The following is a 16497-nucleotide window of genomic DNA, read 5'->3' as shown; positions in this document are numbered from 1 at the left end:
GTGATTGGAATTGCGTTTGGACATAAAAAAGTGCATTTTTGGGCAGATTCAGGCTTTAGGCTCACAAATTGGGTAGGATATCCACAAGGTGGAAAATGATATTCAAATGGGTTGAAATTTGATATATGGGCTCCTTGCACCATGGTAATGGCTCCCATGATGTCATTTCTTGCACAGAAGGTCAAAATCATGCTGGAGACATCCTACGTGTAGGATGTCTATTTCATCAAAATAGCTTGAGATTTGTTCTGTGGATAGCTCTTGGCCTGTGGAATATGGCCCTGCTCTTGGATTTTGATTTGGACAAGATTTGGTATTGCAGGTAAGACCATGTGTAGTGCTTTTGGGCTCAAAAAGTGTATCTTGGAGGTGTTGGGGGTCAAAAATGATTAGAATGGCTTGAAACTTGATATATGAGCTCTTGAAGGTGATATGAATAGATCTCGAATTGAAAAACACCCTCTGTAGGCCAAAATTGTCATTTAGACATCCTACGCGTAGGATGTCTATTTCAACATTTTTGCATGTGACCACACAGATTGATTGGCAATGTTCCCATGAATGTATTGTGCAAGTCTCCTGTGATTTGGACAATTTTTGGTAGGTCTATGGCCCATTATTGCCTCTATGCCATGACTTTGCGTTTTTTCATACATATGAGCTCAATTTTTGTCCAAATGTGATGAAACTTGGTGGCTAGCATGTAAAGGCTATTCAAAAAATGTGTGTGATGAGAGATGTTGGGGTTGTTGCCCAGAAATGGCCTTAAGACATCCTACGCGTAGGATGTCTCCTGATGAAATTTTTACTGAAGGTGCTACTGGTGCCTGTCCTTAGTCCCCCTGAGTCCCTTTTAAGCCTTATTTCAACAAAAAAGTCAAATAGATAGAAAGTAACTCCCTGTGTGGATTTCAGAGCCTCTGAGCCGTTTTTTGACTTTTGGAGTGCTTTTTGGCAATAAATTTCTTGATGTTGGTCTCCATAGCTTCTTGATCCCTTGGGGATCCTTGCCATATGGTTTTTGTCGGCTTTGTCTTCACCGGAGCTCTGTTTGGCAATATGTCGCTCTAGAAGCACCCATGGTTGTGTTTACATGTCATCGATGACTTGTGGTGGTTTACCACCACAGGAATTGGTTGTTGATGGTCTAGGAAAGCCGCTCGTGAAGTTTGGTGGAAAACGGACATGTGGTTTGGCCGCGAGAGCTATTTGACGATTTGTGTGTCTGATGCTGTTTCTAAATTTTGGGTCACCTTTTGGTCATGTGGGCTTTATAGACTTGTCGAGCATGTCGAGATGCTCCTACCCATGAATTTTGGTAGCATTTGGGCGCCTCTCCATCGATTTCTACTTGTAGGTCTCTACTATCCGCTTTCTGTGTGAACCCTACGCTAGTTTTCGCGAAAAAATGACAAACATGCGCGAAAAGCTCAAGTTGGCGAGCCTATCTCTCATGTCTGAAGCCTATCGGGCAGTCATGCGCGTCATAGAAGCTGATGGAAGTTCCGTTCGCTCTAGGTGGCAGAAGCTCTCTCTCAAAGGTCAATAGTGGAAATGAGCTTAAAATGAAGTGAAAATTTCTTATAATAGGGGTCCCCGAACCACTTTTCATGAAATTTGACATGTGCTCCCAACTTCTTGCGAGATGCGGTTTAGGCTCAAAAATTTCTTGATTTGGACTCCTTTTGCCCAGTTTACAAGAAATTTTACGTTTCGGTCAAAATCTGGCCAGAACACGCTTTTCGCTCCAGTCTCATAATTGCACCCCCATTGTACCATAGGTTTTCCTATAGTCACTAATCATCCTCATATTTTTTGTTTTTAATTACAATCGTTTTCACCTGCTTTTTGTATTTTTGAAGTTTTTCTGCCAAAAATTAGTAAAATTAAAAAGAAAATAGTGTAACGTACTGTTACAGGAGAGAGACTAGACCTCCTATTCATTAATCCATCATCTCTCTTATAGCAAGAGAGGTTGGTTACATATGCCAAGAACCTACTAGTGTCCTCCCACACTAGGTGGTCGGACACACCTACAAGACCCACACACCACACCTCCCCCCTTAGGGAGAAAACGATGGACATCTTTTTACAAGTTTGGACTAGGAAGGGACTCGACATGACTGAAGGGACTGCATCAACTCCAACGCCTCATCCGGGGGGAGTGATCATACAACGGCTTAGGGGTTCAGAAACTGAGCTTGAGGGACTAGACTCGTCATCATGCCGATTATCATCAAGGCATGGAACTCGTACATCTTGCTTATGCAACATTAGGTCGCTATCCCAATGAAATGGACAAGATGAGGAAGGACTGACTGAGGATTGGGTGCGAAATTTTTTGCAACATACATCATCTCCATAAAGGGGTTCGGTGTGATCGAGTAAGACAAAGACTAGGAAAAACCTACTACAAAGAAAGAGACCTTAAAACTGAAAGTGAATCATGGAGCTCGATTATTACGTTTGCAAATGAAAAGACTAGGCACCTCTGCACCAAAGATGCAGCAACTCCTACGTCTGTGAACAACCCCTGAATATGATTCTTGATTTTGTACTTCTTCTAGAACTCGACATGTGTGAGTGAGCAGCATTGAGCATGCAACGGTTATCATGGCCTTATCGGGCAAGCAATTAAGGCTTGGGCAGCACCTTGAACTGCGCCCCAGTGGTATCTTCGCTGGAACCCTCACTTCACTAGGGAAATTTGCTTTCAGGAGCTTTGATAGTGTCCTTCACAAGCTTGCGTCTGCCATTATCAGGAGATACATCATCATTGTCCTTTTCCTCTGTTGGTGTAAGCCCTGTTTGCTTCTTCCTATCTGGTCTTGATCTTAGAAAATATGACACTGCTGCCAAAACAAGAAGTACCAAAGCCAAGGCTATGGTGATAGTGGACTTGCCTGACCATTTGCTGCCAAGGATGAAAGGCAGGGGAGCTGTGGATTGTTTGATGACCGTATATTTGCTTGCTGCTTTGCCCTAGCCATGGTTAAGCTTGTGTGTCTCTCTGCTATTATACGACAAAACACAGTCACAGGATCGACCTCAACAATGGGCCCTGGGTATGCCTTATTCACATACTCTACCGCGTCCATGTTGCTGGACTCCCATTGAGGTTGAGTGGTATCCCTTTCTTCCGCTTTACCAACTGCTTGATCCTCCACCTTCATGCATTTCACAGATTGCAATGTGGGCGTTGATGGTGGCAAGAGCCCTGCCTTCAACGACTTCCCAAGAAAAACTCCGATGGCAACCTGCACCACCAACTTCTGCATGCTGCCCTCTAGCAGCAGCTTTCTGCGGCCCAGCTGATTGACAAGTGCCATCGACACAAGCGTGGAGAGCACATTGATCACCCCTGTGATGGCGGCTGAGTAGAGGGCAGCGTCGCTCTTGAAGCCCACCGTCTGGAAAAGCACAGGCACATAAAACATAATCGCGTTAATGTCTGTGAGATGCTGGAAGACTTGAAGTGCCACCGTCACTCCCAGCTGAGGCCTGTTCCTATTCCACATTGCCCTCCACGGGATTTGCACCACTTGCGAGGCTTGACGGCCTGTTTGATGGCATACACCTCTGCGTGCATGGCTTCAGCGTTAGCACAGGCTGAGAGAGTGGTGCTATCACCTAGAATCGCATAAGGCTCTGGCTACCCTGTATCCCATGAGAAGATCGCCATCTTTGGCTTCCCAAGAAAACCAAGAAAGGGTTTTTTAACTAACCCTTGTCCGTCTCCTCCACCAATGTAACATACTGTTACAGGAGAGAGACTAGACCAAAACTAGACCTCCTATTCATTAATCCGTCATCTCTCTTATAGCAAGAGAGGTTGGTTACATATGCCAAGAACCTACTAGTGTCCTCCCACACTAAGTGGTCGGACACACCTACAAGACCTACACACCACAATAGTAAATTAAACCCATAAAATCCCCAAAAATCGTAATAAATAAAAAACATCACCGCAAAACATTATAAACACTCACATGCAATTTTTATGACCGGATTTCTCCGTTTTACCAATATTTTGCCCGAAAAATGGCTATTTTTACTTATATACGCACACCTAGGGGCTTGATTTGGCGTTTGGCCCCATATACTTGTAGATTCATGTTGTATAAGGGTATATGTACTTGGGTTAGTCCAAAAAAATTTGCAATCAAACAACAACCCTTAAAAATAGTCAAAAAACATGCCCTTTTTTGCTCTTTCTGCCATTGGGTCCGCATTTGAGAATGCCTCCCCCCCTCCTAGCCGGAGTCCTCCGGACGACAATGTATCATCTCGGAGTATGTGCCCTGCATGGGTTGAAAAAATTGTGCTAATGCTTGACCGTGTAATGTGGCCCTATATAATGCATACACGGTCAATGCATGGAAAATAAATGTTGTGCAAGAGAAGGGTATAAGCAAGATGCTTATTGGCATTCGCCGTTGAGGTTTCCTGTTTTCTTTGCAAGTAAAAGCTGTAACTCTACTGCTCTTTGTTTGATCGTTTTTCTTGCAACAGTCGTGAGTGTTGCCGCTACTGTCGATATGTCCGTAGTCGTCTCCTTGGAGATAATTGGCTTGGTTGAATTGGTCGTAGACCTTGTCTGCTTTGCTTTGCCGGTTTCCTATGTTGTAATTGTCTGTCTTCTGATGTTGCTTGTACTGAAGGGAGTTCCTTTTGCTTCGGTTTCAGGATCCATAAGCGAGTCGTATCTGAGTTATTGCTGAGCATTTTCTTTGGGATCCATATCTGTTTTATTCCCTTGGTTTTTGGTTGAACTATCTGTTTCTGTTGAATTCTTCTGTTGTATTGTTGTTTGTCTACCATGTCATTTCTATCCTTCCGCACCCATACTTGTTTTTCTTGTGTTGGTAACCTTGATCTTTTCACTGCGGTGGTCGGTGACTATTTATGTATGTATTGAGCATGGTTGGCAGTTCCCTGTTTGATCTTTAGTGGCACCCTTCCTTTTGGCCCTTTATCCAGTGATTGCATTGCTAGCAGTTGATTCTTCAGGGGTTGCTGAGAAAAGGCTACCACCTGTTGTTCTTGTGCATGCTGAATTTTGACTGCATCCGCATTCCAATCTATCTGCACATTAGACTCTTTTTGCCAGGGTTGTCCCAACAACATGGGGTGTTGTGTGCTTTCATCCTCAACCACATAAAACTTGTGTGGGTAAATATATTGATGTACTTGTATATGCAATATAGTCCAGCGCAATGTCTTTAGCGAATGTGATGTACTACTTTCCAACACTTGTGGAGTAGGATGAAGTTGACTTGTGGGCTTGAGATGTTTGTATAATCTGTAAGAGATCAAATTTTCTTGAGCTTCAGAATCAAGCAATGCCATTGATTCAACTTGATTACCACCCACATTGACTGCAATTATTGGCTCCACTGTGTCTTCATCAAAACTCGTTAGTCGAATGGCATTGATTTGCAACGGTGTTTCAGATTGTTGTTGTTATCGTAGTAGCCTTCTTTTTGCAATGCGTTCTTTTGCTTCTGTTTGAGCTTCTTCTCGTACCCTCTGTTTCTCCTTCATTCGTTGTTTTTCTTTATGGATTTGTTGAAGCATATCCTGTGTTAGTGGTAAATGATATTTCTTTAATCGACACCCACTAATCTAATTTGGCATTTCTTCTCCTGGTAATGTAGCAAGCTTGATAGCTCCGCTTTGTGATAGGTCACTAATCACAAAGGGTCCCATCCCTTGTTTTTTAAGTTTCTTGGCATGTTGCTTCAAGGTATAAACAAGTGCATAATCATCTGTTTTGAATTCTTTCGTACGCACATGCTTGTCAAAAAAATCCTTTTATCTTCTCTTTTTAGCATAGATCGAAGCTACAGCTCTTAAGCGAAGTTCATCTAGCTTTTCAAGATCATCTATTATTGAAGAGAGCTCATGCCCTGTCCATTCTAAGCGTTTCGCTACTCGTAGAGTTGGGATTACAACCTCTATGGGTAATATAGCATTTAGGCCAAACACCATTTTGTACGGTGTTGTTCCTATTGATGTTTTGTAAGCTACCCTGTATGCCCATAGTGTGGAGTGTAGCTGCTGATCCCAGTCTGTCCTTGATTCTGATACAATCTTTGTGAGAGTCATGCATAGTGTTTTATTTGTGGCCTCAGCTTGTCCATTTGCATGTGGATGATATGGAGCAGATTTTCTATGTATGACCATGAATTCCTCTAGCAGATATTCAATGACATCATTAAGAAAATGTGTCCCTCGATCACTCACAATTTCTATTGGTAATCCGTATCTTATAAAGACATTCTCATGCAAAAATTGTGCAGTGGTTCTTGCATCTTCCTTTTGTGTTTCCTTGGCTTCCGCCCATTTTGTGAGATAGTCCATAGCCACAATGATATATTGGGTATGGGTGCGATATGGAGGGGGTGAAATAGATCCCACAAAATCAATGCCCCATTTTGCAAATGCCCTTGCTCCCATCATTGGCCGCAGTGGCATCTCATCTCTCTTTATCGTTACCTTGGTGCACTGACATGTGTCACAACGCTTTACAAACTCGTTAGCATCCATATGCAATGTAGGGCACCATATTCCTGTGGTTAAGACAATTTTTATCGTCTTATCGCCTGAAAAATGGCCTCCACTTATTCCTCCATGTGCGTGTTCTAGAATTAGCAGGTATTCACTTTCAATTGCACAGATTCTAAGTTGATTGTCCTTTTCTCGCTTATAGAGTTGGTTCCCAATTAAACTATAGTCGCGAGCCTCCAGCTCTATAGCCCTTTTCCGTGCTCTTGTTATGTTTTCAGGAAATGTCCTTGTGGTTAAGAAATCAATGATATATTGACTCCATGCAGGTGCAATGTTTACCTGAAACAATGTCGCGTGATCTACTGGTTGTTTGGCACTACATATAGTACAATTGTTAACATAAGCATGTGTGTCTGCGTACGTAGTTGGCCAATAAACCCCCAATTGTTTCAGTCTCTGGTGTGTTATCATTGTTGAGCAATGAAATGAACAACCCTGGACATGTGCTTCGTCAAGATAACACTCAAATTCCTCCGAATTTATACACAATCGTAGATTCTGGTCCAATCCTAGATGATACAGCCGTCCTGCAATCAATTGGAAGTTTTTTGTTTGTCGAATTGTTTGTTGTTTGGATTTATTTTCCTTGTTATCAAACCTTCCTTCAAAGGAAAGAATGCTAACAATTTCTTGAGACCATTTGGGTATCATTTCAATATTGAAAAGATAAGCATCTGGTATGTCACCATCTACTCCTTCAAGAGCTTCCCCGTTTTGTATCCTTGAAAGATGATCCGCACGTAGATGAGTTTTACCCTTTTTGACTAACACTGTGAAATCAAACTCTAGCAATATAATAAACCAGCGTACAATTCTCCCAGTATTGCATGGTTTATTTACCAGATACAAAAGAGCTTGATGATCTGCGAAGAACACAAATTTGTTTGCGAGCAAGTAATGCCGAAATTTCTTTACAGCATAAATAATTCCTAATCCCTCTCTTTCCGTGGTTGTGTAGTTCTTTTCTGCAGTATTTAACTGTCGGCTTGCATAACAGACTGGAAAATCCATTGTCCCATCTCCAGGTTGAGCCAGAATACTCCGATTGCATATGCAGATGCATCAATGTGAATATCTTTTCCCAATCCGGTGCTTTAAGTACAGGTGTTGATACAAGGTTTTCCTTCAGCTTTTGGAATGAAGTTTCACACTCCTCAGTCCAGTCGAAACTGACTAACAAACAATACAGAGGTTGTGCGATGACTGCATACATATATATGAATCTTCGATAATATCCACAATGTCCCATGAAGGATTGTACTGTTTCGCATTAGTAGGCCTGGACAGGTCTATTATGACTTTGATTTTGTCTAGGTCTGTGGTTATGCCATTTCTGGAGACAATGTGTCCTAAGATGCGGCCTTGCCTAACCATAAAAATGCACTTTTTCGGGTTAAGACAAATTAGATATGTTGTGCATTTTTCAAATACCTTTTGCAAATGGTTAATATGTTCCTCTCGTAGAAGAGAGTGTACACAAAGATCATCCATGTATGTTTCTAAGAATATTCTTAGGTATTCTTTGAACGCGTGCGTCATTAACCTTTGAAAGGTAGCTAGGGCATTAGTTAAGGCAAAAGGCATAACTCGATACGCATAAATTTCCCATTCTGTGGCAAACGCTATTTTGTGTTGATCCTCTATTGCAATTGCCAGTTGGTTGTATCTTGAAAATCCATCTAGAAAGGAATAAGCCCGTTTTCCAGCCACCCCTCAAGTACATGTTCTGTGATCGGCAAGGGATAATTGTTCCTTATGGTTGCTGCATTTACCTTCTTGAGGTTTACACACACTCGCAGTTTTCCGTTCTTTTTGGGGACAACCACAATAGGTGACACCCAATCTGTATGTTCGATTTCATAGATGAATTCAGCATCCATCAGCTTGTCTATCTCCTTTTTGATTAGTTTAGCAAATGTGTCATTATATGTATAAGGACGCCATTTGCTAGGTTTGGCATCTGATTTCAAAGGAATTGTATGTTGACATATTGATGGATCAACTCCTTTGAGGTCTTTGTAGGACCATGCAAGCACGTCTTTATACTTCTTGAGAAGTTGTGCTAGCAGATCTTCTTCTTCAGGCTCTAAATCGGTTGCGATATAGACCGGTTGAGGCTCTTCACCTGGCTCAGCGAGGTCTATCATTTTTGCATTTTCCGGCCCATCGTAAGATTCCTGGTTTGTTCTTTCCCTAACTGATGGTGTCATGATGATTTTTCTATCCTGGATTGTGAATTTCCGATAGAGTGATGGTACATTCATGTTTCCTTTTTCTGACTCCTCCTTACCATCACTTTCTCCCTCAGTAGTCCATACCTCTTGCAAAGACCGTTTTAGTTCTTGGTATTTCTTTTTACGCTCCATTTTGGTCCACTCTAGGTCTTTTGTTGTTTCTTTTTTTGCTTTTTGAGATTTTTATGATTTTGTTTCTGTTTTAGCTTTCCGTACTTGTCTTATTTCCTCTCGCATTCCTTCCCTTTGAACTTTTGAGAATCTTCCTAATTTTTTCTCTTTTACACAATCCTTTGCTTTGACAAGCATTAGATAGTGAGTTTTATCTTTTATATTGGGCATCAGGTTCTCTCTCGCTTTGTTTCCTGCTCGTTTTTTTCTATAGCGTTCCTGGCGTCTAGGGTGCTGATTGGCAAAATCATAAAACCTAATATTCTCTATTTTCTCCCCACGCTCGCTTGAGCTGTCTGAACACTCATTATCTACATCGTTATTTACCTCCAGATGCTTAGAGGAGTTATAAAACTCTTCTTGTTTTGGTGGTTCTACCATCTCATCTCCTCCTGGTATAAGGCTTACCATGTAATAGGGTAGCACATCATAGCCATCCTTATCGCAAAATTTTGTCGTTGGACTATCTGTAGTGGTACAGACATCCAATGTTGCTAGTATGTGTTTCCATTCCAAAGGTTCCAAGGAATCTTGAGGAAAAGGTTCCTGAATATAATCCTTGTCCTCAATCTCTCTTTCTAAGACGCATTCCTCTCTTTTTAAGCTCCCACAATGTGAAGCTCCACACATCCATAGCTCTTTTTGTTTCCCTAACCATGATGGGAGTTCAGACCCTGCTAATGTAGCTGAATCAAACTCTTCCACTGGTGTCTTGTTCACATCCTTGTAACTATGGTCTTTTAGGTTTATTTTGGTTGTTGTCTCGCCATGACTGAGGTAGATGTGGTCGTAACCCCAATCCTAGACCATCTTTAATTGTCGCATGAATGGTCTTCCCAAGATGATCTCGTAATTGTTCTTTTTGTCAAAATCGACTATTGTAAATGTATGCTCATACTCGATTCTGCATGAGCTGACAATCACTTTTTCTAAGAGTCCTAGAGGCTTCTCCATGAACCCATCTGCCAAATGCAATTTCATTCTGGTAGCTCTCAAAGTTGGTTTTCCCCATTTTTTCCAGATTTCCTTGGTGGCAATAGCGACCCCTGCTCTACTGTCAAGAATAGCTTTGGAAACTACTCCTTGGAATTCTACCAGTAGCATGGTGCTTCCATCTTCTCCCTCGCAATACTCTCCAACCTTGTTTAAAGGTACTGGCCTAGTGTTTAGTTGAGGCCTGTCCAATTCTGTGATCCCTTCCTGAAGCTTCGAGGTGGGGTCTTTCACTCCAAATTTTTCTAGGCATTTGCCTACTGTGGTCCACATGTTTGGTCGTAACCTTAGGAGTTCGGCTAATGTGATTGTGCATGCCACCGGTGTGGACAATAACTCAATCAACCCTTGTGAATCCATCACTTTGTTAGAAGAACGTCTTTGAGATGGATTTCTCTCACTTCAGACTTGGCTTCATACTCTCCTAGGTAAGAGGGTAGAGTTTTCAGCGAGTCTGGTTGGCTGTGCCCCGAACTAATTGATCCTTGGTCTCCCCCTTGTGAATGTACATCAAAGTTCATTTGCGATCTTGCCTCAAATTCTTCAATAGGAGGTAAGATCTCATTTTTCTCTTTTCTCGTGCTATTCACGTGGTAACTCACCCTGTTAGCTTCGTTGGCCTCATAGATTTGCTTCCACAGATCATCTAGACCGTTACAATCCTTACCCATTTCTACCAATGTTTTAGGCTGGAACCCGTCACTTATCTCATCTGTTGTATTTAGCACTATGATAGGCTCTCCTCTAGACTCATAAGCATTCGCCAGTCTAAGCTTTTAAAATTCCATCTAACTGCTCATTTACCTTGTCTGCTAGTACTGATCCTTCTGATCCTGCACTTTTGGGTTTTGCTATTTCCTTGGGTGCTATGGTTGCCGCAGTGTGTGAGCTTAGGCTAGCTAGATCCTCTAACCACTATAATCTATCCTTTGTGTGTTTTAACTCCTTGGATAGAGCCGTTTGCTCTCGTTCTCTCTTGGCTTTCGTACGTGCCTTTCTAGCATTCCAAGTGCTTCTCTGATTTTTCGTTTCTGAACTTGGGGCATCGATTTTTGGCTCTTCAATTATGGGTTCGTTCGTCATTCTTTGAGCTTGGGCTCGTGTTACTGCCTGAATAGGTATTATTGTCTCGTTTTCTAATCCTCCACTGGAAGGCATTACTTCCAATATGTTCAAGGTGGTTTTTGCTCCTTTTCTCGGGTTCTTAGGGCAATCACGAATCAAATGAGTAACTCCACACTCGGTGAAATATGCGTTGAATCTAATGATTTCATCATGAGGGCAGTCTCTTAGCCAATGGTCTCCACCACACTTGTAGTAGGGTCCTTTAGGTTGTTGAGGTGCTCCTTGAGCTCCTCTTTGTTGGTATGCATGTCTTTGTCCGTCCATGCGTCCATTGGCTATGAACAACAATGTTCATTCATCCAAGCTATACCCTCCTTCTCTTACTGTTTGCACAGTTGTTGGTGGTCCTACACCTCCTATCATGCTCCATGGTTCTGGTGTTGAGGGTTCTTCCGGTGGATAATAGATAGGATTTGCAGCATATCCATTGGGATTCTTCATAATATGCATGCATAGGCACTAAAGCCTTCTATTCTGATTCAATTACGGTTGGTGTGTATCTTATGCCAACTGGTCATAATCCTGGTAGGGGTGGTTGTTGCCCAAACAATGGTTGTGGTATTTCTACACCTACAGGTCCTGGTAGGTTGCCTGCTTAATACCTAGGCATCGGTGGAATTTGAGGAGATGCTACCTGAGCTTGGGGAGCATAAGGTCTCTCTCTCACATATCCCTTGTTATAATAACATTCCTCCATCCCATGGTTTGTCCATTTTTGTTCAATAGCACACCACTTGTGCTGTTTAGCCTAGGGTTTGGCGCACAAGTTTATCTTTTTTAGCACTTCCTCTACAAGATGCTCCTGGTTTACAACTACTTCTTCTTTCGGTGCTGTCTTAGAAGACTTGATTCCACTTTGTTGTGAGGATGAATCATCGTCAAGATCCTTCAACTCACCCTCTTTGTAGACCACACAATTGTCTACAAGGTAAAGAGCCTCCTTAGTTAACTCATTTAACGTCGTGCTCCTCTTCATATGTAAGTCCTTATGGAGATCTGCATTCCTTAGTCCTTGGATAAATATAAGCATAAGTCTGGACTAAGTTCGCAGTTCTTCCAGAGGGCAGAACTTAACATATCTTTTTAGTTGTAGGGCTGCCTTTCGCACAGATTCCCCGTCTTTCTGTTTGAATTTATGGATTTGTGAGACTGTATTATGAGCTATCCCCCTTTGTGAGAATTCGTCGATAAACTCGTCAAACACATCCTCCATAGACTCAAAGTCTCTACGCTCCACAGAGTCAAACCAAGTAGCAACGTCATCCTCTAAGGTTAGTCCAAACCCTGCAAATTGGGTAGGGAAGTCTAACACCTCTTCAACTCTCATTACATGCACAAAGGGTGCTACATGATCTCTCGGATCCATGTTTCCCGTGTATTTCTTGTTTACCCATTTTTGCACTTGAGAAGTTCTAATTCTACGATGGTCTACAAATCTCATCATTGGATCTCCACGTCCTAGTCGATATACCTCCTCTAGTCTTCTGTAGTGGCGGGGTTCCTCTCACAGTGGTGCTCCTAAGCCATAATTTCTAACAGTTCTTCCCAGAGATGGTTCATCTCTCCGAACTCGTTCTATGGGTGGTCTTCCAGGCTCTGTTGACCCTTGAGTCTTTGGCTTACTCTCTCCTTGGTACCGTGAATAGAGTGGTGGTTCTTGTAAATCCCTTAGCCCTCATGCGGATTGATAACCATCTCGATTTTGGTCCTGTTCCAATGTTTCACTCTGTGAAGCCATGCCTGCAATGATGGCTAGGTTGCTGGTTGGTTTTGGTTGTTGAATGTCTGCGGTTGGGTAGAATGTGAGGTCTCGTCATACTCCTCTGAAAAGGGATATGTCAACTTGCTAGGGGTGTAGGTGGCTCTTGGCACTTCATCGGGGGCATATGTTGATGCTCCTAGAACTGTTGCCTTTTTTACCTCCTCTGGCAGAATACATTGGTATTCTGGCCCGTACCTATCAACAAAACCGATATCCTTCCCCATAGCAATCTCCTAAGAGAATAAGTAAAGAACCTTGTCTTTGCTTAACTCGTTTGGGTATGGTTCTTTGCAACAAAAGTAGGAGACTATTCCCTCGCTCTCATGCTTGTAAATTCCCACATTCTCATTATAAGTTGAAACCCTGGTTGTTTTCTTATCAAATATAAAAATCGCTCCAGGTCGATCAATGTTTGGAGGTAGTTCTTGAGTTTCTGAAACCATTTTCCCCTTCGCCACATTATCTCCATATCTATTGTAATCCTCAGGGTTACTAGCTATCAGATAATGGTTACTAGCTATCAGATAATGGTTCCCCTTCTCGTCTGGGAATCTATCTCCATCATCATAGACTCGAATTATCTCCAGTCTCTGAGCCGGCCTTTCTTCAATACAAATACACTTGCATCCTCGATAGTCAGAATAAACTAGGGCTCCCCTCAAGTTTGTTCCTTCTAAGAAGATCACAGTGAACTTGGAATCGTTCAAATGATTTAGGGAGGTGCTTCTTCCTGGCATTGGTCCGTCATAGGTGAAACCTCCTGGCTGTTGACTACCCATCATGAAGAAGTATTTGTCTGATGAAGTGTCAGTATCACTACCCTCCTCAATAATTGGTGCTAGTGGATCTAGCCTTGCCTGAGTTACATCTCCTCAGTGGACACTAAGCTACCGTGATCACCTACCACCTTTTGGTCTCTAAAAATGTATCTTCCTGATCTTAAATTCATCAAACTTAGCAATGCAATTTATCACAAATTCAACCACTCACCTGGCAAAGGATTAGTCTCCGCACAACTTCTTGCTTTGCTGCTGAATATACCTGTACACAAGCGTTTAATTTTGGCAATCGAATCAAAGCATTTAACCGCTAGAGGTGATCTTAGTAATGATTGGTATAACTGGAGAGTTAACCTCAACCACTACTGTGTTTTATACACTTCTAATGTTCTAGATTAGGTCTGCTAATCTGGAACTGTACTTGCCTTGGATGTTGGTCAATTTACATGAAAAGTCTGAATTCCGTCTTTGCTCCGTCAAAAGGTCAAACAAGTTCCAAATTCACTTCTGAAAGAAGTTCTGGAACCCTTAAGTCAATTGGAACCTCACTGTATAACCTCAGTCAAATTTTCTCTTCCCTAAGCCCCAATAGACATCCTACGCCTAGGATGTCTCCTGCTCTATTTTGCCTGGATTCTTGCACTATGGACCCCCCTTGATGTGCTGAGTCCACAACTATTTTTACTTTTTGATTTGGACACCTATAGGCTGGTCAAAATGGATCAGAAATCTGTTCCCACAGCTTGCTGTTGGTCTTGGTCAGTCTAATCAACTCCAATTTGGACCAAAATTGACTAGGAGGCTTGCCTCAGGCTATGCAACACCCTGCTATGCCTACAGTCAGTATCTGGCTTCAATTTCTTGCTTTAGACATTCTACGCGTAGGATGTCTTTTTGCTCAAAATGGATTCAAATGCAAAGCATAGACTCCTCTTGGGGTGCTGATCACTTTGGTATGCTCAAATATGGATTTGGTGTTCCACATCACACAGATCACATCCTACATGTAGGATGTCTTTTTTATCTGTTTGACTCCATACTTGACCCACAGCTTCCCCTTGATGTCAGCAACCCAGTGGTATGCTTAGATTTTGGTTTGGATTTCAAAAGTCCCCAATTTTAGGTGTTCTAGTCTTTTTCGGTCAAAAGTGCTAAAGTATGCTTAGAACCCAATTTTCTCACCCAAATGAGATGAAACCTCTCTCAGTCACTCAATATATCATGCAGATCATGCTCATGCAGCCATCCTATGGTTTTGGTCTTAAAATAATGCCTTGGCACAATTTGGGTAGGATGTTTGGCAATTTCTGTCTATCTGGCCTTATCCTGTCAAGATATAGTCAAATTTTCACTTTCCAGGTGAAAATAGGGTAAAACCTACCTTCTGAATACACTGGTCAACTCAAAATTCCAAAATTCCCACCAGATTAGCCTATAGACATCCTACGCGTAGGATGTCTCCATGCTTAAAATTAAATTTTTTGCCTGACAGAAATGCTGCTGATGCTCTGTAGCTCTATCAGAAACACTCACAGTAACTTTTGGACTTCACTTCATCTTTCAAACACACTTTTGCGTCTTTTACAACCTTGTGATGAATATAACAAGCAAGTATACATGCATGAAGTGCTCTAGATCCTGAATCATGATGTCCTACTTACTCTACTCCTACTCCTCATGTGAAATGGTGATAATGGTGTTTTGGTTGCTTCTTGGCCTCTCCAGACTCTCAAGCTCTCCTCTCACCGCTTCTACCACTCCAACTCCTACTCTTTACACCACAACTTAACTAAAAACTACCTAAGTCTACCTAAGTCGAAGGATCTAGGCCAGACACACGCTCCCTAGACTCCCTCTAAGGCCCAGAGAGTCCTCCACTCTGATCTTATCTAAATGTAAAACGAGACTCTTGGCAAGCCAAAGAATCCCTATCCTCAAGGACTAGTCTCGGTCACCTACCTAGGGTTTTTGTCTCCGGCAGTGGTGCCAATGTTGGACAGATATGCCGCGACGAACGTCAGCACAACGAGAACTCACGTAACAAGATTTGTCAGCTAAGGATGAAGCTCGACCCGGAGGCGCGTAGAAGCAAGCATAGGGTGTCAACCTACACTCGACCGACTCCTAACTAATTCCTACAGAGGTCTCTACCCAATGTCTAAGCTACAGCCTTCAAGAGTGCATAAGAGGAAACTTCCTACAACGCTTTCTAGAGACGAATACCCATCAAACGATCTCGAAACACCACAGACATTAGGAAATTTTGGAGGTCATTTGGAGGGCCTTCTAAGAAAATGTATTTTTCGCACTCTCTCTTTAGAAAATATGGCGAATAATAGAGGTGGGTCTTTCATGGTAAAAGTTCAAAAAGTGTACTTTAAGTAGATTCTTTACTCTTCTGAACATTCATTCGTAATGATTGAGGGATAATCTTCTTTTCAGTTGCATTGAATGAACCTCGTCAACATGGAAGGAATGAGGCTAACATGGAGGGACGAAGGCGTAGCCGCCTGTTCACTTTCCATTAAACCTTCACATTTGGCTAATGGCGCACTCCTCAAATGGCACAAATGTTACGCAAAAACGAGCCAAATATCACCTTCACATTGATTTGGACAATGAGTACCAACCATTGATTAAGCGTAGTAAAGCAAACACACATATACCTCCTGGGTCCATAGATACGCTCAGAGCTCAGGGAACTAAACACATAGATATCTGGATGAGAGGCTCTCTCTATCCTAAGAATCCAATGACTAATGCATCTCCACCATTTGTCAATCCTACAAGCTTATTGACCTTTGCTGGTGATGGAGGAAAGGGCCTTCTTGGTTATTGTAAATCTCTTACAAGGGAAGCTAAA

The 16497-nt window shown here is 42.2% G+C and overlaps 1 protein-coding gene across 1 annotated transcript; it reads right to left on the bottom strand.

The window, feature by feature from the left end:
* Nucleotides 1-2713: 2713 nt before the first annotated feature.
* Nucleotides 2714-3518, bottom strand: LOC147442551 (sugar carrier protein C-like). Its single transcript, XM_086529680.1, has 2 exons — nucleotides 2904-3518; nucleotides 2714-2749 (listed from the first exon to the last, which is right to left on the bottom strand). Exons 1-2 carry the CDS (start codon nucleotides 3516-3518, stop codon nucleotides 2714-2716), a joined length of 651 nt encoding a protein of 216 aa, XP_086385806.1.
* Between the last annotated feature and the right edge of the window lie 12979 nt (nucleotides 3519-16497).

This window comes from Adiantum capillus-veneris, chromosome 14 (assembly GCF_014529385.1).
Source record: "Adiantum capillus-veneris isolate H3 chromosome 14, ASM1452938v2, whole genome shotgun sequence".
Lineage (NCBI taxonomy): Eukaryota > Viridiplantae > Streptophyta > Polypodiopsida > Polypodiales > Pteridaceae > Adiantum > Adiantum capillus-veneris.
Note: the sequence above shows the minus strand (reverse complement) of the source record. Positions and strands in the feature narration are given on the sequence as shown.

Coding starts and splice junctions, on each gene's coding strand:
- LOC147442551 (XM_086529680.1), bottom strand. CDS start 3,518: ATGTGGAATAGGAACAGGCCTCAGCTGGGAGTGACGGTGGCACTTCAA. Junction 2,750..2,903: donor CCTTGGCAGCAAATGGTCAG/GCAAGTCCACTA, acceptor TGATAATGGCAG/ACGCAAGCTTGTGAAGGACA.